This window comes from Alligator mississippiensis, chromosome 12 (assembly GCF_030867095.1).
Source record: "Alligator mississippiensis isolate rAllMis1 chromosome 12, rAllMis1, whole genome shotgun sequence".
Lineage (NCBI taxonomy): Eukaryota > Metazoa > Chordata > Crocodylia > Alligatoridae > Alligator > Alligator mississippiensis.
In genome coordinates this window covers 23,746,343-23,770,727 of record NC_081835.1, presented here as the reverse complement: position 1 = coordinate 23,770,727, position 24,385 = coordinate 23,746,343, and the positions used below count along the sequence as shown (strand labels likewise).

At 41.6% G+C, this 24,385-nt stretch overlaps 1 protein-coding gene and 1 pseudogene across 3 annotated transcripts in view; one reads left to right on the top strand and one right to left on the bottom strand.

Annotated features, from left to right (window-relative positions):
* Positions 1 to 24,385, top strand: part of CACNA2D3 (calcium voltage-gated channel auxiliary subunit alpha2delta 3) — a 913,092-nt gene that overhangs the window by 446,458 nt on the left and 442,249 nt on the right. For all 3 annotated transcript variants that reach the window (XM_059716157.1, XM_019495461.2, XM_019495460.2), the window contains exon 10: positions 23,769 to 23,858. In XM_059716157.1, coding sequence (XP_059572140.1) covers positions 23,769 to 23,858 — 90 coding nt within the window. The remainder of the gene's footprint in view (positions 1 to 23,768; positions 23,859 to 24,385) is intronic.
* LOC132244568 (U4 spliceosomal RNA) lies at positions 10,356 to 10,506 on the bottom strand (annotated as a pseudogene).

The following is a 24,385-nucleotide window of genomic DNA, read 5'->3' as shown; positions in this document are numbered from 1 at the left end:
TGGCTGGGATTTTTGCAACAAATCACACCTTTTGAGGGGGGGTTTTCGGAAGTCATAGCCTTTGTTACACCAGCCGGGTTCCTATTGATCAAGCTTTCTGGACAAATATTTACTGCATATCATACAAAGTTGGACATAGATAGGTTTAGTGTTGTGTAGCTTGGATCTCCAAATGGTTTTAAACTGCTAGCTAAACATTAATAAAAGGTATTAATGATTTTTATGGTGGCTTGGAAATGAACAGACAGCAGTTGGAGAGTAGGTGAATTCTATCCTCTCAACCCCAGCACACTGATCAGGACCTGTCTTCCCCAGGGAGAGGTGGGGAATCAGGAAATGAAGGATGAGTCTAACAGTCATAGTTTATTCCCTGCCTGCTCGGGGAACAGCACTACAGTCTTGACCTGTAAATCATTAATATTAATTTCTAAACATTGGTATCAAATTTTTAGAATTATACAGTAGTTTGAAATATTTTTGCCACAAAAATCAAATGTTGTTTTGGCAAAAATGTTGCACATAGCTTGACCTAACTAAATTTCTGGCTTCTGTTACTGTGGTATGCATCTGATGGAAGCATTTTCCCTATGAGAGACATGTTTGAATCAAATCAGAGATTTGTATAAAGTTTATGAAAGGTGAATTTACAACGTCAAATACAACAGAGATGTAAAATATTGTTTACATGCATGTCAGATCCTGAACTGAGATGCAAAGCAGGCATCCCATAACTAAATTGTCCCTCCAGTGTGCAATATTTTGGCTTTGATTCTAAAACACTTAAAGAGTTCACAGTATATCATTATTACGATTAGTTTGGGAATATTTGTAGTATACAGGTGATACAGCAGGGAGTGATAGCTGACTAAACTACATTTCTGCATATTGTCCTTCATTCATAATGAGGCTGTTTCTCTTAAACACGTCATGCTGAGCTTTGCTTATTTTCTGAAGTAATGTGCAGTTCTGTATGGATAGATATCCTCACAATGTATGCTTATATAATGTGCAAAAATTGATCTCCATCTAGTTTATCACTAGGAATAATCCTGTAATAATTAATCTAGGCATCATAAAAAGAGGTTCAAATGAATCTGTGTCCTAAACATGATGAATAAGTTAAAATGTGTATTATGTATTTGCATAGTACCAAGATCATTTATAATTTGGCATTAGCATTAAACAGCTGCTACCTTGAAATATATCAATTTGTTATACACAAATAAAAAAGTGGGAAATAGTTCAGACGCTCTTCTGTCACTGTCTGCACTTTCTCTTCAAAATTACAAACATGTGGGACTGCCTATTTTAATTCTAGTTTTTTTGGGCCAAGAGATAAATTGCAACATGGAGTTTCTCAAAGATGAAAACCTATCCCACAGGACTCGGATGACAATCTGATTTAATGTAACTCCAGATTTAAAGTAACAATATCACAATATACATTCTTCCTCTATATCTTTTTTAAATATACAATACGTGGATTGAAGACATTATCCTATAAATGTTTCCAGATGAAATGAGTATCTTTAGATGCACAGATAGTGACAATAACTAAAACTCAGAGTGCTACCCTTATGTAAATTAAAATGACAGAAATAGACAAGAATTGGTGCATAATAGCTTTCAGTGAGTTTTTTTTTTCTTTGTGTAATTACCTGAAATTAAATCACCAAAGAACTGATGCAGCAATTAAGTTGTTTGAAATTATCATTGAAAGGCTGGTAAATAAAAACTCTACATACTTACTTTTGTCAAAGTGAATGGCTATAAATTTAAATAGATATGTAATTTGGGAAGATTGCAGTGTTTATTAAAATCCCACTGTAGTCAGCTTTCTTTTATTCAAGGGTCCAAATAGGCAGGAACCTAGGCAGGAATTCCAAGTAACCCTAACCTCCTGAGATTTGTCCCAAAGGACTCTAGCTTATTCCTGGCCCACATAACTAAGTTTGCTTAATAATAGATGTCTCTACTGTAGACATTACAAAGTAGTGATTCTTAACTAGGGTGCTTCAACATCCTGGGATGCTGTGACAACCTTTTATGGATGCTATGGGGTACTGTAAAATACTGGCATTGTTAGGTGTGCAAACACCACTATGATTCACATGATAAACCTAGAGATTTCAAACAGGAATTTGTGGTGTCAAAAACATTCTGATCTGTTGTAGTCTTTCAGGGTTCTTTGCAACCAAAGAACTGTTCTATTCTTTTTCCATAATCAAAAAATTGGTGAAAGCTAAGAACAGGCATTTTCTGAGGGCTGTTTTGAGTGTAATGGAAACACCTTGACTCTCAAAAGGTTACCAACCAGTCTTAGAGCCTGCTAAACCTTGATCTGGTTACTCATAGTGAAGTGCTTGTTTTGAGGTTAAATTGTAATCTCCTGGAATGCAAAACTACTGCACATAAATCTACCCCTGTAACAGAATGGGACTATACCAAGTAACTGCCATGGTTAGCTCAGGACAGGTAATAAGAAAATATCCAAATCCACAGCACGGATGTGAATGCCAGCATAGCAGATGTCATCACCACTGGGCGACCCTCCAGGACATTAATTTGTGACTCTCACTATTCCAATACAGAAATTCTGATCTTGGCTATTTTGCTATTGGCTTCTTTCCTGAAGCAGTCAGTCTCAAACTTATCTGGCAACTCTCTGCCTAGGTATAATCCAGAAACATCTGGGGTTGCACTGTGCTCAAGAGCTGCTGAGAGAGGCTGCTGAAAAATCTTCTAACCTGCTTAGGAGATCTTGCTTTTACCTCTAACAAATTTTTCTGGTGGTGACTGTTGTGCACACTACATCAGTTTTTTTTCTTTTCCAATGTAGTAGTGCAGGCTCCACACCAAATCTCAGTAGCAGAGCAATGTTACTGAGAGCACTACAGCAGTGCATAGGCAAGACAGGAAGTTCTTGGAGAGTTTTGGGGACAGCTTCTTGGTGCACGTGCGGGAGCAACCAAGTAGGGACCATGCTCTTCTTGACCTCCTGGTCACAAACAGGGAAAAATTGGTGGGGAAAGTAGCAGAGGATAGCAACTTGGGCAGCAGTGACCATGAGATGATTGAGTTCAGGATCCTGTGGAATGGAAGGTTGGAAAGCAGTGGAGTAAGGGCCCTGGACTTCAGAAAAGCAAACTTCAACTCACTTGGGGAACTCATGGGCAGGATCCCCTGGGAAGCCAGTCTGAGAGAGAGAAGAGAAGAGAGAAGAGGAGAGCTGGCTGTACTTCACAGATGCCTTACTGAGAGCGCAGGAATAAACCATTCCATTGAGCAGAAAGATGAGCAAGTATATCAGAAGACCAGCTTGGCTCAACAGGGAACTCTTCAGTAAACTAAGTCACAAAAATAAAGCTTCTAACAAGTGGAAACTTGGAAAAATAAATAGGAAGGAGTATAAGAGCATTGCTCAGGCATATATAGGATGATGTCAGGAAAGACAAAGTGCAATTGGAGTTGCAGCTGGCAAAGGACGTGAAGGGTAACAAGAAGGGTTTCTATAAGTATGTCAGTAGCAAGAGGAGGATCAGGGAAAATGTGGGTTCCTTACTGAATGAGAGAGGCAACTTTGTGAGAGAGGATGCAGAAAAGGCTTGAGTGCTAAGTGCCTTCGTGGCCTCAGTTTTCACAGGCAAGGTCAGCTCCCAGACTACTGCACCAGGCATCACACTTCGGGGAGGAGGTAGTTGAGCAGCCAACAGTGGCAAAAGAACAGGTAGGGGCCTATTTAGAAAAGCTGGACATATGTAAATCCATGGGGCTGGACAGGATGCACCCTAGGGTGCTGAGGGAGTCGGCTGACGAGGTTGCAGATCCATTGGCCATCATCTTTGAGAACTCATGGCGATCAAGAGAGACCCTGGATGATTGAAAAAGGAAAAACATAGTGCCCATATTTAAGAAAGGGAAGAAGGAGGATTAAGGGAACTACAGACCAGTCAGCCTCACCTCAGTCCCTGGAAAAATCATGGAACAGATCCTCAAGGAATCCATTTCTAAGCACTTGGAGGAGGAGAAGAAGGTGATTAGGAACAGTTAGCATGTATTAACCAAGGGCAAGTCATGCCTGACCAACCTGATTGCCTTCTATGATGAGGTGACTGGCTCTATGGAGGTGGAGAGACCAGTGGATGTGATATACCTTGGTTTTTAGCAAGGCTTTTGATGTGGTCTCCTACAATGTTCTTGCAGGCAAGCTAAGGAAGTACAGGCTGGATGAATGGACTGTAAGGTGGATAGAAAACTGGCTGAAGCATCAGGCTCAGATGGTAGTAATCAATGGCTTGATTACAGCTGGCAGCCTGTATCAAGTGGAGTACCCTAGGGGTTGGTTCTGGTGCTAATTTTGTTCAGTGTCTTCATCAATGACTTGGAAGATATCATAGAGTGCACCCTCAGCAAATATGCAGATGACACCAAGCTGGGGGGAGTGGTAGATGTGCTGAAGGACAGGGCTAGGTTTCAAGGTGACCTAGGCAAATTGGAGGATTGGGCCAAAAGAAATCTTATGAGGTTCAACAAGGACAAGTGCAAAGTGCTTCACTTAAAACGGAACAATCCCATGCACCAGTCCAGACTGGGGGCTGACTGGCTGGGTAGCAGCTCTGCAGAAAAGGACCTTTGGGTTACAGTGGACAATAAGCTAAATCTGAGCCAACAGTGTGCCCTTGTTGCAAAGAAGGCTAATGGAATACTGGACTGCAGCTGTAGGTGCGTTGCCAACAGGTCAAGGGAAGTGATTATTTTCCTCTATTCAGCACTGATAAAGCCACATCTGGAGTACTGCGTTCAGTTTTAGACCCCCCACTACAGAAAGGATGTGGACAAATTGGAGAGGGTCCAGCGGTGGGAAAAATGGTGAGGGAGCTAGGGGGCATGACTTACGAGGAAAGACTGAGGGAACTGGGCTTATTTAGTCTAGAGAAGTGGAGACTGAGAGAGGATAATAGCAGCCTTCAACTACCTGAAGGGGGGTTTGAAAGAGGATGGAGCTGAACTGTTCTCAGTGGTGGCAGATGACAGAACAAGGTTCACTGGTCTTAAGTTACACCAAGGGAAGTTTAGGTTAGATAATAGGAAGAATTTTCTTACTAGGAGCATAGTAAAATGCTGGAATAGGTTACCCAGAGAGGTGGTGGAATCTCCATCCATGGAGGTTTTAAAGACCTGGCTAAACAAAGGTTTGGCTGGGATGATCTAGTTGGGGATGGGCTTGAATTGAGCAGTGGGTTGGACTACATGACCTCCTAAGGTCCCTTCTAATCCTCATTTTCTATGATTCCATTATTCTGTGTTTCAGCTCATCTAAAAGGTAATTTGGTCCAGTTATTAGGATGTTAGCTTAGTATTTGGTATAGGCCTTGCTGGAGCATAGATTGTTGCAGCCATGAACCAGTGCACGTGGAAATCATATAGAGACACCTATTAGTAGTATGAACCAAAGTAGGCCTCAGTTTATTCATGAACCAAAGTAGGCCTCAGTTTATTCATGCACAGTTATAGCACGTGGCCAATGGAGAGAAAACAATGTATAAGATGGGTACAACCTCAGAAGGCCAATGAATGGAATACTATGGATAAAATGGGAATAAGACACCTAAACAGAGCTCAGAATTGTCTTGGTAGCCAAGTGCCCCTATCTAGTCACAGAGTCTGGTGAGACTGGATGTAAATATAGTGGGCGCATCTACATATTATGAAATGTCGCCATCGCAACAGGCTACAACGACGCAGTGTCCGACGCATGGGCAAAAACCATGATGCTGCAGCTTCCTCACTGTAGTGACACACTCCCTCAGTATAGCGTGTCACTATAATGACGTAGTAGCTAAAAATAACCATATGCCTCATACATGGCACAGTACAGGCTGTTACTGCACTGTCATTTAGTACTTCCAAACAGGAAGTACTAAATGACAGCATGGTAACAACAGCACTGTAGGGGCACATGTAGACATGCCCACTGTCACCTAAAGCTGTTTGAGGCTGAGAACTAGGATGTGGGTTTGGTTAACATGGACTTGTTTTGATAAATGTATAAAAAGGGCCTGTAAACCCTGAATACTTTGCACAGAGCTACAGGCTATGTCTTATTCTGGTGCCTTGTTTAACGGATCACTTAGCTAGTGTCCTGCCTGAATGGAGCATGGTATTAGTGCCTAGTGTTCATGAACAGACAGCCCCAAATAGTTCTTGTTACTAAGAACTGCAGCTGGTGACAGCTAACAGGAGATGTACTATAATATCACCGATAGTATCCTGACAGGGCATGTAGGGACCATCCAACTGAGGGGGCCTGACATAACCAGTACTACTTCACTCCTGCCCCGACCACACTTGACAGAGTCTGACACTTGGGATGCCAGGGCTCAATTCTCATCTTTTTTGCAGATTCTGATGTGACCTTGGGCCATGTCTACATACTGTGCCAGGCAGTAGCAGCCTCAGACATTCTGTGTTGCCTCCTAAACCAGCAACATAGCCACATCTGGACTAATTGGAACTGTTGCTCAATGATGATTTGCATGCCCAAAATGCTGGTTGGGGTGAATACACTGGTACAGGTGTAGGTGGTAGCCTCTGCTTGGCAGCATAGTATGCTTGTGAGTGCTGCCACCAGGCATGGCATATTTAGCGAAAAGAACTGGTCTTGGTATCTGTATGCATGAGTTCATCATCTATAAAATGAGGTTTACAGTACTGCCCTACCTCAGAAGGGTGCTGGAAAGGTGAATGCATTAAAGCTTGTGAAGTTACAAGATGGGGATTAAAGAAGTACTTCAGATACGTAATTTTGTGAATCAGTTCAATCACCAAAACTGTGGGAATGCCATCACTGTGCTTAACCCCTGGTTGGTTCCATGAGCTGATGCTACTCACAGAAATGTTCAAGCTCTAGACAAGTTCTTAAGTTAGGTCCCCTTCCATACCCAACCATGACTGAAGATCATAGCTGTTTTTATGTATTTCTGTATAGAAAGGAATATAGCTCCATCATAGGCTTCACCTAATAAAAATGAGTAAATGTTATGTAAAAAAACCCTTTTTTGTGACCCATTTAAAAAAAAAAATCAACCAGGTGCTCTGGAATGCCCAGGGTTGGGACAGAAGTCTGTTTGCTCCTACTAGTACTACTTGTAATGTGTGGCACTTTAAAAACCTTCAGAAGCTCAAGATTTACCTTGCTGTAAAAGAGTTGTTTAATAATAACTTCAGTGCAAACACATACAGGGTCACATAACATGGAGGGATTGACTCAAATGCTGCTTAATTGATGTATATGCTCCACAACTTCTGTTTTCTTTTATTATACCAGAAAAAAATGGTCTGTTTCTGAATCCTCTGTAATGTCTGAATGGACTAGGAAAGAGTCTAGAAAAAATGTCCATCAGAAGCTGTGTTAGACTCATATCCAGAACCATAGATGCCAGTTAGTTAAAAAATACAGAAACACCAAGGCTTTTGGAGACATTGGAACAGTCATGTAAAATATATTACACCTAGTGTATAGACTGACACAAAGACACGCCATTGGATTTCTTCAAGAATTGCTTCCAGACCAGTAAATCATTCTTCCATTTTATCCCGGGCCAAATAAATCAGTGTGTCATTCTGGCCATGAAGCTGGGAGTAGCTGCCAAGAAGGAAAGTATTGACAGTGACCCAGCAGGCAAAATTAATTTGGCCAATTAAAGATTATAGCTGCTGCAGGGTGCTGCTTTGTATACTCAGTGCCAGGGTTGCTGGCTGCTCTCTTGAACAGAAAGTACGATAAACTAGCTGTGGTATCCTTTTCTGTATAGAGTAAGCTAAATGAAATGAAAGATCTTTAGTCTTCATCTCAAACAGCAGTTTTCAAATTGTTCCCTAACCCTGGAATGAGAACAGAAACTTAAGGCTCTCACCTTTTTTAGCCAACCAACACACAAAAAATATTCCAATTATGCATCACCAGATACAAATCAAAGTTCTGGGTCACAGACCATTCAGGAAAGTGTTCTGAATCATTCAAAATTTGTATGCATCACAGACCATCCCCTAATTGCATAACTGTGTTAAAATAAAATTGTTCAACCTCCTTATTTTAATTAGTTAACTATTAAGATGTAGTAAATTAAAAATCTTCAGGATGAAAAGAAAAGGTAAAAGGGTGAAAAGTAAGAGAAAGCAATGTGTGACTTGCCATCACACATTGCCCAGAGGTTCTTACCCTATCTTTTATGGAAAGTGAAATTGAAACAGACTAATTCAATCAAGTATAATCTGGAGTCTTATACAGTCATTGAGGTGGCACTTTATGGATTTGGAAAGGTGGTTTATATGTCAATATTCATCCAGAATGTTTTTAAAGTATCTGTAAAGGAGAAATTAAAATTCAGACACGTATTATTTGGTCATAGTAAGACTGTGGGAAAACCCCATGTGCCTATTGGGAGCACTCTGGTTTTGTAAAGAAATAGGATTTTATGGGTCAGTGTGCTGCTCTACACTCTTCCTTCCATTGGTTTTCTCCCTCTGGTACAATATTGTTAATACAATTCATACTTTTTATCAGTCATCAAACAAGTATATTTATACATATTAGGCCCCCTCTACATGTTATATCTATTGTGTAATTACCTTGGTATATGCACAATAAATTTAGAGTGGCTACACATGCAAATTAATTATTGTGCCTTAAAATAAAGTTATTGCTAAAAAATGCTTAATAACTTTATAGCTGGTTTCTATCCAGATTTAATTAGCATATGTAGGCAATCCTGAACCTGGGAGACCTCGGCCACAGATTTTCCAGTGGCTGAGGAGCACAATGCAGTCCCAGAGTTGGGAGATCATAGCAGCTGTGGTCTTCCAGCCACAAGTGTGTGTGGGGGATGGGGGGAGGTAGGTATTCCAGGCAGTGGCTGGGAGATTGCATCTGCTGTGATCTCCCAACCATGGGGCATCCCCATGACTGGGAGAACGCATCAGTGCCCCACAGCGGTGCCCCACAGCTGTGGGGGCTGAGAGTCCCACAACTGATTGAGCTGTCAGTTCTAGTTGTGCCATATTTGCCCTGTGAGGTATGGAGATTCTTGGTCTTGGCTGCACATTGTACATGGTCCCTGCAGCTGGGAGCCCTGTCAGCAAAGGGGGCTCCCAGCCACGTGAGCCTATCATTGCAGGGGGAGTCCAGGATTGGGCTTCTCCTATACCAGCAATAAGGCATGATTAGATCTAGTATGCAGTTGTGTGGATCGAACTTTAGATCCAATCATTCCTTTACCTGCATGTGTAGATGGGACCTTAGACAGTACAAGAATGTTTTCCCATACTTTCAATCCATTACATTGTCTTAGTCTCTTTCTGATGTGGGGCTACTGCAATCCAATGGATTACAAACTGGATTTACTCAAATAGAACCACTTTAACAATTATTTCATTATTGCCTCTTAAACTGATCAGTAATTTTTCATTAAATTAAACCTGTAATATCATATTACTTTTTTTTTAAGGGTAAATATAATCAGTGTATTGAGTGCTTGGATATAGTATATATCCACTACTTCCTCAGGTGAATGCTATTTGCGATATGTATGGAGTTCTGGTCTTTGACAGAAAGGTTGGATTTTATCAAAAGTTTGTAAAATCCCTCTCTCTGCTCTCCATTTTCCAACCAGCTCTGAATAGAGCATACATAGATCCAGCTGAATTCTTTCACGTTTCTATATTGTAATGAAGTCACAACTTCTCCTGTATGTGTTATGGACCTGTAATTTTGTAATCAGATATCAAGGTCTGATTGTCATAATTGTGTGTCTAATTTGCATTCAAAATTACCAAAAATTATGCATGTAAATTAGTTATTTGAGTCCACAAGTAGACATTGCGCTAGTGGTAATTGCACATGGAAATTAGGCATACAGTTGCATCTAAATGGTTGTGCTCACAGTTGAACATAAGGAGAGACAGCCAATGCAAGCTTAAAGCTTTCACATACTGCTGCAAGTGCTCTTATATTCTGCTGAATGGGGGGTTAAAGGAAAGACCTGAGGTAGACAGAAAGACAATTTAGATGATTTCTTATACTACACAACACCAAAATAGCAGTTTTAACATAATATGAAAACAAAATGAGGCATGAAGGTTACTTTAGTGGTAAAGAGCAGGTTAGTTCTGGATTCTATTCTGGGCTCTGTTTGACTTCGACAAATCACATAAAGGAAGATCGTCAATTTAAAGCCATGCTTTTGGTTGATGTTTTTTGAACCTGTAGTATTTGCCGATATGTGTTTGTTTTTATTATATGGGGAGGTGGTAGTGACCCCTGTGTTTAGGTTGCCCTAGTGCTTTTCATTATACAGCGTCTTTCAACTTTTTATGAAGAGCTCTCTCATTTTTGTATGCAGCAGCCCTATGAAATTTGGAAGAGAGATAGGGATAAGTTTTCAACTAGCAATGATCACGCCTCAGTTCAACCTCACAGGCTATGATACTGCCACTATGCAGTAGTGTACTGTACAGTACATGGGCCAAAAGTGCTCACTTCTGGGAGAAATCTGGGATGGATATTTCCCGATCGTTGAACCCTGCATCAAGGAAATGACAACAGTATCCTGGGCTTCTCTCAGATCATTTTTTTTTCCTACTGCTACCTAATGTGGTGTAGCTCTTTTCAGGAAATCTGAGTCTATACCAGAGTCCTAGGGCACGTCTACACATCACTGTGCTGTAGTACTTCCTTTTGGAAGTACTACAGCAGAGTGCAGTATGGGTGGTTACTGTGCCATGTGTGTGGCACTTGGGTAGATTTTGGTACTACATTGCCATGCCATAGCGACATGCTATACCCGGGGAGCGTGCCACTATGGTGACATAGCTGGCAATCACATGTAGAGCCCATGTCATCACTACATTGCCATAGCACTCTGTATGGCAACATTGCATGTTGTTGCATTGCCCTAGGTCAATGTGTAGATATGCCCCTAGAGGAGCAAGGTTCAAAGGTTAGAAACAGATGTTGTATTTATTAGGGCGGTGCGAAGCTTTGGTCCCTGATTTGATTTGGGAGATTTGGCCCGATTCAGTGGCTGAATCTCTGAATCCAAATCAAATCAGGAAACCCTTTAATCTCTCTGAATTGAATTGGAACCCTCCAAATCAATTCGGAGAGATTCGGACATAGACACAGCTTTAAACGTTTTTTCTACATACCTCTAGGTACCAGGCAGCTCGTGAATGCCGAGGTGCTGGGATGGATGGAGCACCCCACAAGAGTGCAGGGGACTCCCCAGCATGCTTGGCAGCAGACCCGGAAGTGGACCGGAAGTACTTCCGGCCACTTCTGGGTCTGCCGCTGAGCACATGCCCCACCTCATGCTCCTGTGGGATACTCCATTTGCTCCAGAATCTCAGCATTCATGAGCCATGCCTAGTACCTCAAGGTATGTAGAAAAAACATTTAAAGCTACATCTATGGCCAAATCGCTGATTCTCTGAATCAGCATCGAATCTTCAGATTCAGTCAAATCAAATCAGACACAGTGATCTGAATCAACACATTGAACTACTGTCCCTGATTTGGGTCAAATCCGAGTTGAATACAGCCCATTTTGCACACCCCTAGCATTTATCCCTAGATAAATTGTACCTGTGTTCATCCTGGAACAAAAATATCATGGGTTTGATGCATGCCCACTTTGCCTGTCTAATAAGGATTTAGTGAGCAGATAGATGCAGTACCACTTCCCTGCCATTGAGTCAATGATACTATCCCAGGATAACTGTACAGGCGTTCTTTGCTATATTCCAGGATAAACTGTTTTACTACTTTTTATCCATAAAACTTTTAAAGACTGTATCTTGGAATAAAGGACATGGGTGTCTGTATGCTTTCACTTTGCTCCTGTGGTAAAAGAAACATCTACAGCCAAACTCTACTCTGTGTAAATAGCAGAATGGGAGTGTATTTTTACAGATCTATAATTTCATTTCCCCTTTAACAAGTCCTAGAAATCCTGGTGCAAAAAATATGCTTAATGTTATTTACCTTGTCATCTGCAGCTGTCAGTGCAGCCGTAAAGTTGCTGCTTTATGCATATGCATTATGCTGAAGACTAATTGTATGAAAATATATTTTCAAATGTATGGTGCAGCTTTAAACACTTTTCTTCATTTCTCCCAGTTGTAAAATGGTTTGGCTACACTTACATATCTTTCAGGGTGTTTGGAATGCACCAAACTGCTGAAAAGCACTCGATAGCTTCAATATACTGTTAATATATGTAGTATTCCTGGTGTTCCAGTGTGTGTTTCCTGGTATTTATATTGAATGATGTTTAGAGATGACAATTTGATTAACAAGCCTAGAAATGTTGATAGAGTACACTGAGATGTAATACTGGCACTCTCACATAGCAATGAGAAGGAGCTTTTTGGAAACTGTAGTGCAATTGTACTTCCTCACTAACCGAAGGAGTGCTATCATATGATTTATAGTGCTCCTCAGTGCAAAGGGATAAATAGCTGGAAATATAAAATGGGAGAAACTTGAGTGTCTGGAAAAGGTTTTTGCCCCTCTCCTGCCCTCCCCCCATCTTTTTTTCTTTTCCTTTGAAACAATAATTCTTTTAGTTTGATTTCATTAATGACATCAGTAGCCACTTGATGTCATTAAGGCTTTTCATGGAATACAGTACTGCTTATTGTGATTAAGGACATTAAAAATAGCCCTATATAAAGTGTAAGGGACATCGGTACACCAACTGTTTTCAAACTAACAAAACCTTATTGAGACATAGGATAACTGCTTGACAAAGCTGGCCTTTGAACCACCATTAAAACAGTGTATAACTTCCTTTGGCATAGCTCCTGTTGCTGCTGTGCATACAGGAAAAGAAGAGAGCTAAGCAATTTGGAGACAATAATTTAAATATTGTTATATAATTTTTCTAGTGGACAAATAAACATAGTGTTGGAACGTGACTGCCAGTCTCAAACAACAAAGAAAAGATTGAAAATTGTTGAAGGGCAGAGAATACAGGCTCAGTCTAAAGAACACTTCATTAATTCAATCCTTTTGCAGAATCACCTAGTAGCATCTGCTCACTATGAAGCCTCGAGGCAGAAAACATGGGTGCATTAAAATTCATAGCACATGAAATCCATTTTTACCATTTTGTATATCAAACAAATGTCAGTATTATATTTATACCTATATCAACAGTGTATTTTTTCAGAATGTATACATGTAGCTACCAAGAGAAAATATTTGTTCTTCTGGCAAATTCCATAAACTGAATTATATATTAAAGATTATACAGTTTATTGATAATTTTAGGTAATTGTTTTATACCCTATGTTCCTTTGTGATAATATACATACTTTCAGAAAGTTTCCTTGATGCTAGTGAAAACAGTCTGTGAAATGTTCTGAGCCTTTATAAACTGTAATGGAGATTTCTTTTATAGAACATCATTGTTAGTTTAATTAATGTTTGCAGAACTATGTTGTATTTCAAATGAAAAAAAGTGGTTGGGTGCTTAACTGTTTATTGTAAATCACCCTTTTTTATGGAAAATTAAAAGATTAGAATCTTTCTCTGTCCTGCATTACCAGTTTGGGAGAATCCTTGGATGAGGGAACAGCAGTTAAGACAGCTGTAATACTAATACTGTCTCCCTCTGTGAGACAGGGAAAATTGGTGCAACAGTTGAAATTCTCTTATCAAAACATTTTTATTAAATGCTTTCTGACACAAAATTGAAAAATTCACAAAAATATGTATTTTTTGTCATTTTTCCCTATTTTTTCAGTGAAAATATGAACACAAACCTTATTGCTGATTTTTTTTCAGTTAAATTGTGCAATCTTTCAAATAATTTAAATGGATTTTTTTCTTAGATTTTGTTCTTTTTGAAAAAAAAACCACAAGAATTTTGAGGTAGTCTTGGAGTGATGTCATAGCCATGATGGTACAGGAAATATGCAAGAGGCAAGGATTGTTGTGGGTGATATCTTTTATTGGACCAACTCCACAGTTGGGATAGATTTAGGTAAGCTTTTGATTACAGACCATTTCCTTCAGGTCATCTGAAGAATGCCCTGCATTTAAATCTTGTCTAAATCTATTCCAGCCATGTGGCTAGTCCAAAAATGATATCATGCACAATAATCCTTACCTCTTACAGTAAAATGGATTTTTGTTGTAAAGCCAAATTGGGAAATACTAAAAACTAGGGGTGTGCAAAATGGGCAATATTCGATTTGGATTTGGATCAAATTGGGGACAATGATTTGATTCATTGATTTGGATCACTGTCCCAATTCAATTGGGCCGAATCTGTAGATTCAATGCTGATTTGGAAAATCAGTGATTCAGCCATAGACACATCTTTAAATGTTTTTTCTACATACCTCGAGGTACCAGGTGTGGCTTGTGAATGCTGTGATGGTGGGGTGGATGAAGCATCCCACAGGAGCACGGTTGGGGGGGGGGGGGGGCACCATGTGTTTGGTGGCAAATCCGGAAGTGGACCAAAAGTACTTCTGGTCCACTTACGGATCTGCCACTGAGCATGCAGGATCCCCCCCACTCAGGAATTGGCCACGGGGGGAACCTGGATGCCACCCCCCCCCTGCCCAGACCCAGGAGGCACAAGTTGCTGAGCCAGGGGGTGGGGAGGAAGATCCCTTGCGCACTCCCAGGTGGACCCCGAAGTGGACCGGAAGTGCTTCTGGTCCACTTCTGGGTCTGCTGCTGAGCATGCTGGGGACTACCACTGGCACTCCCATTGGATGCTCTATCTGCCCCAGCATCTCAGCATTCACAAGCTGCCTGCTGCCTAGAGGTATGTAGAAAAAACATTTAAAGCTGTGTCTATGTTCAAATCATCGAATCTTTCCAAATCTCTCCGAATCGATTTCCAATTCAATTTGGAGAGATTAAAGACAAACCTGATTCGATTCAGATTTGGAGATTCGGCCGCCAAATCAGGCCAAATCTCTGCCGAATCAAATCAGTGCCTGAAGTTTCTCACAGCCCTACTGAAAACCATCATTTAAAAAAAAAAAATTCTGAAAAATAAGTTGACATTTTCTATATCTTCTGATCAACTTTAAGGTTTGGAATATCCTTTTTTCTTTGGCAATCCTAGTCAGGACATTGAACCTATATCCATTGGTGACAATGGGAGCCAGTGGAATTTTAATCTCATGGTTGGTCAGCTATTGATGTTTTTTGAATAGCCTTGAGGATTGCCTTGAATTCTGCTAAGGACTGAATCGGTGCCAGAATGAACCTATACTTGGGGAATTACCATCTTTCTGTTCTCACTTCCTTTACCTTGGTACGCCTAGTGTGTATTGGGTACACTTAAGAATGTGGTTTAGCAGTTTGCTGTCAATTTAAATCTTTATTTCAGAGTATTTTTAAGTTTTCAATAGGCTACAAAATAATACAACTTCAGTTCATTTATTAATATGTTGAATATTTTATTGTTCTCATTTTTATTAGGCCTTTAAAAATTGGTATAATACAAATAGAATAGAGGTAACCAATAATTTAATTACCATTTATTTTATTTGCTTTTGTATTGTGTTTGAAAACAAGATTTATTGAATAAAAGTAATCCTTGGTTATATAGAAATATGTTAGATATTCCCTACTGAGACAGACCATCTGTTCATCTAGTTACCATACTATCATATTTGCCTAATTGTAGAAACATGATAAAAACAAATATAGTGTGAAACTTTCTTCCCAACATATTGTCTCCCTGCCCAGCCTCTCTCTCTACCTCTTCATTTACTTGTTTCAGATTATTTATTATGACTATGGGCAGTAAGAAAACATTGCATTTAAAATTCACTTTGATATTAGTATATTGATATTTATTGATTTTGGTTTGTTTTAATGACCTGGTATTGAAGGCAAAAGCATTTCATAATTTAGGTTGTATTGCATTTTATGCTGTTCTTGCATATTTAGATAAACAAGGTTTTGCCTTTTGGCTATTAGAAATACTGAGTTGTATGAACCACATTTACTAGGTCACTATGAGCATTAAACTACAGTAATTGTTTTGGGAAAACAGCCTGTATTTGTAGCAAGAGCATATGCTTCAAAATTGCCTGCAGCTGAGATTTAATTTTTTTTACCCTCCAATTTACTAAAGTTAATAATAAAATAGAAAGTATTTGAGCTTCTAGTAAACTGTATAATATCCTTTTAATTTCCAGGTAAAAAAAAATTTGTATCATAGAAAATTAGAGCAGCAATTCATATTACGTGATATAACTTTTATAGCAGTTCTTTCCATTACACTGTACTCAGTAATGAGTTACTCTCCATTATATATCCAGACATGATTTGTTAATATTAAGAACTTTTTTTTAGAAAGAGATCCAGTGAAGTGGATTGGTTTTAAAATTGAACTGCATGCTTGATACTGTACAGTTTGTCTTAAAAGTTTGCCCCTTGGAGGGTAGGACTAGGATTCACAGGGTGCATATACACATGTCCCTATGGCAAAGTTGTTACTGTACCATGATTTAGTACTTACATTTGGAAGTACTAAATCACAGTGCAGTAACAGCCCATAGTCCGCCACACATATGGCGCATAGTTACTTTTAGCAGCTACTTCGCCATAGAGCGCACTATATTGGGGGAGTGCGTCACTACAGAAAAGTAGCTGTTGGTCATGTGTAGATGCCCACGGATGCTACATTGCCATGGCATGTTGCTATGGTGACATAGCACCATGTGTAGATGTGCCCAGAGAAACCTAGACAAACTGGAGGATTGGGCCAAAAAATACCTCATGAAATTCAATAAAGACAAATGCAGAGTTCTGCACTTAGGACAGAAAAATGCTATGCACCAATAGAGGCTGGGGAATGACTGGCTAAGTAACAGCTCTACAGAAAAGGACCTGGGTGTTACAGTGAACAGTAAGCTGAATATGAGCCAACAGCACACCCTTATTGCAAAGAAGGACAATGACATATAGGGTTGCATTAGTAAGAGCATTGCCAGCAGATCAAGAGCAGCATTCCCTGGAAGCTGCCTAGCATGTGCAGCCATGCAGGCATGCCTGGCAGCACAGCATGAGTGCACCTGCATGGCCATGCATACCATGCAACTTAGAAGGAACTCTGATCAAAGGAAATGATTCTTTCCTTCTATTCAGCATTGGTGAGGCCACATATGGAGTACTATGTCCAATTTTGGGACCCCCACTGCACAAAGGATGTGGACAAAGGATGTGTCCAGTGGGGGGGGATGGGAAATCGTTAGGCATCTGGGGTACATGATTTCTGAGGAGAGCCTGAGGGAACCCAGCTTCTTTAGTCTGAAGAAGAGGAGACAGGGGGATTTGACAAGAAAACTCAACTACCTGAAGGATGGTTCCAAAGAGGATGGTTCTAGACTGTTCTCAAGGTGGCACATGATAGAACAAGAAGCAATGGTCTCAAATTGTAGCAAGGGATATTTAGGTTAGATATTGGGAAACTTTTTTTCATTAGAAGGGTAGTAAAGCATGGGAACAGGCTACCTAGAGATGTTGTGGCATCTCTATCCTCAGACGTTTTTAATACCCAGTGTAATGTTCCCACTGATTGCCTCATCTATGGCCTCCTGTGGTTTATTCCGATTCTCGTCTGCCACGTCTTTATTAATTTTTATGTTATTAGTCGGGAGGTATTATTGCCGCAGTAGGACACTGGCAATCTATCAAGGTTCCTATCAGTGATACAGCCTATTTGATGGCTTTCTTGACCAATGCCCCAGATTTACGTCATCAATTGAATCCCAGTGTTATTTGAGTTGAACATTTCTCTTTATTATTCTTTTTCTTTTACATTCACAACTAACTCACAAACATATGGATTATGGCTATTTCAAACTGTTGGGTTTTTTGTTTTTGTTTTTTCACTTTCTAATTGTCTTTTGTAAACACCTTTTATGACGTTTCTTTGTTAGTAATACACAACAGTATAAAATTAACTATGGAACAGTATCTTTAACTAAACAGAAAATTTTACTTTCAGTTTCTTCCTTTCTTTCTTCTTATGCAATATCTTATCTTGTTAATCTCTTTGGGCAACTCCCGCATTCTTTCTGCTAGAGTGGGGAAGTAGCCTCATCTCTGGCTCTCTCCTTATTCTTCCCTCAAACACCCTTGAAGAACAGTTAGTCCCCGTCAACGTAAAACAAAAACAAAAGCAAACTAGAGTAACCTCAACTTGTATTTTTTTCTCTCCGGAGCATCCATGGCTCCTTTTGTTTGTCACAGCTTCTCTCCGCCCCTGTACCTCTCTTCCCCTGAGCAATCGGAGGGTCAATTTACATACCCCATAGAATCTCAGCTTCCTTCCCCAGTTGTGCCTTCTCTGGCATGCTGGACCAGTCCCTGGGATCTCCCCAGCTCAGTAGTCTTCTCCCAGCTCTCACTCCCGGAGTCTTCTTTTGCTCCCGTCTCCTCCTCCGTGCCACACCATCCCACCCTGGGCTTTTTTATCCACAGGGAACAGCCACTTCTGAAGTGCCATTCTCCCCACTCAATCTCCTTTCCTGTTTTTTTCCATTTATTTTTTTGTTAGTACTCCTTCTCACCCAGGTAGACCAATTCTTGGCTAATATGATCTTCTAGGGGATGGTTTTGCTTTGATTTGGGGTTTGGACTAGATTACCTCCTGAGGTTCCTTCTAACCTTAATTTTCTATGATTCTATTATTCTATGATTTAATTCACAGTATATCCTTTGTATATTTTGATCTCATTTTATATAGTTGTGTTGTTGTTATGTTACTAGTGAATTTAATATCCACTAAAGGTACACATTTTTGATAATTCTAGAACATGAAGTCTGTGTAGGCATCAAACTGCTACAGAATGGGAAGTGACAATGCAAGTTTCCTTGGACTCTGGCCTTCTGCTCAGTGGATAAAATTCTACATTGTGAGGATAGCGTGCACAAGGGCTTTAAACCACAAAGCAGGCTTTAATGGGGTGGTGAGTCTTTGATGGCACATAGGTCTGGAGTACTCGGTCTATACCACACTCAATTACATTAAGCATATTTCAGCTATTGTATAAAAGAGTTGCTCTCTAGTTTTTAGGTATTTCATTGGAATTAGTTAAGAAATAACTGTAGTTGAGCTATCAAATTACAGTGATGAAGTATATGTAAAGATAAGTAAGTGCACAGTAGAAAGCAGTATCTTAGCACTCACCTTCAGGTAGGATGACTTCAAAAATATGAGGTAACTAGAAACTAAAGACAAAGGCTCTGCGAGTAAGAACTTTAAAAACTATACAAAGGCTACTATATTAAGGCAAAAAAAATAGGTATACATATTCATGATAGAAAACAAAGCAAAAAAACCCAAACTTGGTTAAATAGCTAGATACATGAATGATACAGGGCAGTCTACACATGCAGTTGATCCACGATCAGTTTACTCATGATTAAACTATTCACAAGTAAACATGCCTGGGGAGGTGTCTACACATGCAGGGAAGTGGGAGCAGATATGCTGCTAATGGCAGCAAACTGCTTTTACTTCCTGGGGCCCTGCAGTGCTGCAGCGGGCCCCTGCCACCAATAGGGGGAGCTCTAGGCTCCACTTGGGTACTAGCCCAGAGACTGGCAGGGAGCACCAGGCCAGGAGACAGCTGTCAACTGGCCAGAACTGCCCCCTGCCCCCAGGGGCTACCTACTGCTGAGGCAGGGATAATGTTCCCCTGCCCTGGCAGCAGGGAACTCTGGCCCTGGCTCCCCACCCAGGGGCCGAGAACTTGGAAGGAGCTGCAGGGGAGAGGCAGGTCCCAGGTCCCTGCCTGATCCACTGGTAGGGCAGCTAGCAGCTAGGTCACTGCTAGCTGCCCTGCTGCTGGATTGGGGCAGGAGGCTGGGACCTATCCCACCCCTGCTTCTCTTTCCAAGTCCTGTGACTCAATTGCCCAATTGGGGCATGGGGCTGGGACCTGCCTCTGACCAGGATAGTTCCCAGCTCCCGCTCTGCAATTGCTTGGTGGAGGCTAGGGAGCTTGTTCCCCACTCAGCTGCATGAGCACAGAGCTGGGTGGGGACCAGGCTGGAAAGCTTGTTCCCTGCTCAACTCCGTGAGCATGGAGCTGCATGGGGTACAAGCTGGGGAGCTCTCCAGCCTGTTCCCCTCTTCCTGATCATGATCTTGGAGCTGGGGGCTTGTAACTTCCTGCTGCTGAGGCAAGGGGTCATAGTCCCCACCCACGCTCCAGTGGCAGAGCCTTCCCCAGCAGCAGGCAGCTCTCAGGGGCAGGGAGCAATCTCCCACCCCCTGGTGACCAGCTCCCAGTCAGACATCTACATGAGTGTTACTGCACCATTATTAATCTTAAGTAAATTTGCTCCTTGCATTTGCAGGTAGCAAATTTACTCATAACTAGCAAGGTTTACTGGGCAGTAGGCAAGTGCTACTACAAAGTAAAGTGCCTCATGTAGACATGCCCACAGTGGTATGCAAAAGCTTGTCTGTGTCCTTCCCAACGATACAGTTGGTCCAATAAAAGGTATCGACCACAAAAATCCTTGTCTCCTAGACACATTAATATATTTAAGATAAAACATGTTCTCTGAAATTTGTGGTCCTGGATATTGAATTACTGGCCAAGATGCATTCCTGTTATCTCTCAATAGAGTCAGTTGAGTTATACCAGGAATTAAGTTATGGTTTACAGATTAATGTGCTTGATCATTTTGGATGACACAGCATAGAATGTTCAGGAGTTATGAGCTCAAAAAGGCAACAACAATTTAAGTTGGGTCCCCATTTAAATTCTCCATAAGCCCTGGTTGAAAAACTTGATGCCAACTACTGATTTCTTTTTCCTATAACACGTGATTTATATTTGGTGCTAATGTTTAGGTCTCCTATAGATGTGGAGGTAAAAGCTTGATGGAATCTGATATGCAATCCACACACTCATGCTTCCTGCAGTGTGACGTGTGCTTGGCAGGAGGTGTGATTGTGGGATTGTGAATTAGATCCCATCACATCTTATTGCCAGTGCATCAGAAGCTCAGGATCATGATCCTAAGCTCTTCCTACACTGGCAAGCAGCAAGCTCCTGTGGCTGGAAGCCCCATCAGCTGACCCAGGCTTCTAGCTGTGGGGATGCCCCAGGGATCTCCGCATCTGGGAAACTGCAGCGGATGTGATTTCCCATCTGTGCTCTAGGCATCCCCATGCCTGAGAGACTGCAGCCGATGCAATCTCCCAGCTACAGGGGTGTTTGCATACATCTCCACAGCTGGGGACACCCTGTGGTAGGGAGCCCATTTCAGCTTTGGGATGGACATGGGCCTTTATCTGGGAGCCCTGATCAGCTGAAAGAGCTGCCAGTCACAGGGGCCCCTGGTCACATATTCAGTTAATGGCATGAAGCAATGAGCCACATATTTTGTGGAATAACTTTTTGGCTTATTCCTTCTTTTATCACACCATTAATGGATTGAACATGTAGCTGTGATTAACTGGTTAATTATGCCTTAGGTATAATGTGTAGCTGGGGCCTGACTTATAGCTCATGTAAATTCTCTTTTTCCCTGATTCTGTATTTTTCCCTACGAGTATTTTTTACATTGGTTTGAAAACAGTTGAGAATTGCACATTTTTTTTTCTTTTTTCTTTTGTAGTGTAGTTTTTTCTTGAAGTCATAACAATATAATTTAAATAAATCAGAATAAGAATAATACACATTTCTAAGTTATGCCCTAATATACTTCTCTTTTGTCATACCAAGGGATCCTGGCTTTTTGTTTAAAAATCCAAATTTCTCTGATTAAAAACCCCCAAATCTGCATTTTTCCTTGATTTAAAATGAAACTATATATATAGCATCAGTTGAACACAATGTTTTATTGATACATTTCCAATTCTAAAGCAGTTTGGAAGCCTACCAGTGCCTCAATCATTATAACAAAATAAATTCTAAATACCTTTATATTTTGGAATTTGGTTTCTTTTTTTTTATCATGAAAAACCAGAGCTCCCCCTGCCACCTTTGCTCACCAGGATGTGGGTCCAATTGCAGCTGTCTCCTCCTCCTGCTTTGTGGTGCTGCAAAGACCTGATATGCTGGTGCCCTTCACTCCCAAGCCACAGCCCCCTCCCCCCCCCCTCCGCTGGTGCCTCTCACTCCTGACCTGCAGGTCCCCATCTACTCCATGCCCTCTACTCTCAACCTACACCCCAATGCCCTCAGCCCTATTGGTGCCTCTCACTCCCAACCCACTGCACCCCACCCCCAGGTCTCAGACCCTCAGTGTAGGGAATGAGGTGGGTGTAGGCACAGGTGATACATGGGGAGGGGTGAGAAGTGCACAGACAATGTGGGGGGCAGGGGGAACAAGCAGTGTGGCAGGGGTTGTGGAGGGCATGTGCCTCCCAGATTTATGTACCCAGAATGGGGCATAGGGTTGCAGCCTAGCTGGACCAGCTCTGAGCCAGAGCCACCTCTATGACCTGGTGGGCGGAACCCAGCATGGGAGGGAGTGCAGCACTGTCATAGCCACCAAGGTGAGGCATGGCAGCAGCGGCATGGAGTTGTGTCCCCACACCAATGCCAGGCCTCACTTTGGTAGCCATGGTAACACGGCGCTTCCTCCGATGCCAGGTCCTGCTTGCTGGGCTGTGGAGGTGGCTTCTACCCAGAGCTGGTCCAGCCAGGCTATAGCCCTGTGCCCTGCACCCTAGTGTGGGTACAGAAATCTGAGGGACATAGGCCCCCCCTACCCACCTGACACATCAGTTGTGTGTCCCCTGCCCGTACTTCTCCTTCCCTACATACTCTTGCCACACACTGGGGAGCTGGGGGTGGGGGGTAGCAAGTGGGAGTGAGGGGCAGCAATGGGGCCAGGAGACCTATGCCCCCCCTGCCCCTCCTCATGTTGTCTATGCCCCACCCCCCCCATATACTTAGGTGGAGGAAGCTGCAGGAGCTGTTCTCTACCACACTTCCTGGTTGTCACGTGCATGTGTGCATGCATACATAAACATGGCACCTCCTTCCCCTTCCATTCTACTCCCCCCATACCCAAGCAGCCCCTTGCAGGCTGGAACTCTTCCAGCCTGCAAAGGGAAACTTGCTGTTTCCCAGATTTTTCTTCTTTAAAGGAGAAAATCTGTGTTTTTATGTGGCAAACAGAAAACCTGGACCTCTGGTTGTAACACTACTATTTTGCATTTGACTAATAACATTGAAACTATAATATAACAAAGTTTGCCTCTTTGCATATCTCCAGTCTACCAGCTTTTTATTCCATCCATGAAATTACTGTTAATAAATATATGTTACAACTGAGAATAGATGGTGGGGAATGTTAGCTTGAAATTTTGTAACATCTGCTAGGAGCATATTGAAGCTCCCCGTTGTTACACAACCTGGGAGTATTTGAATGTGGTGCTGCCTGGTATGATAAGTGGATGGTACAGATTTACCCTAAAAATTATTTAGATAACTGCCTTTGTGTTGACAGCTGAAGGATAGCTCTCCATCAGTGTCAGGATTTGGGTTTTGAAATATATGAGGTAAAACAAATGGTAAGGAAGAAAATTGTCATTTCATGTTTATCCTAAATTGAATTTAGTTTGTACTACTTAATCAATGATGTATAGGTATTAAAATACTCCATAAATCTTCAGGCATTTATCTCTGAGTGTATTAACATACCATTCAAAGTCTCTTATGACATTCGTTCTCACAACCTGTATTGTTTGATGTTTCAGCACTTCAGAGAACACCTTGACAAACTTTTTGCAAAAGGAATCGGAATGCTGGATATAGCTTTAAATGAAGCATTCAACATGCTCAATGAAGTAAGTTTGTATCTTTTTTAAGCACTTAATTACATAATTTTTATTATGCTAACTGGTGACATTATTTTTTACTCTGGCAGGGCATCTTTGGTGCCTGCCACTTTAAGAGGTTTGAGCACACTGTAGAGCTGCCGGCAGGTACAATGCAGCCTAATGAGGTGGTCATATGACTGTGGGAGGCATCCTGGATTGGAAGATGGGGCTGAGCAGCCTCAGTATAAACCGAGGCCCTCAGAGCTGAATGGGCAGTTGTTGGAGGGAGCCAGAGAGAGAACATTGCCAGCTGGAGCTGCTTCCAGAACACCTGGAGGTTAAGGGTACAAACTATGGGGATGGAGGAGGTTCCTGTTCCTGGGGAATAACCTAAAACTATACCTTGCTAGGACAGGAGGTTGTGGTGGGGTGGTCCACAGAAAATGCCACACGACTACCTCCCTAGTGAAAGGCAAGTATGGGGTGCTATATAGCCTTAGCCCCTACAGCCTGGTGGATTACCGTTTAGAAGGGACAGGCAAGGGGTTCAGGCA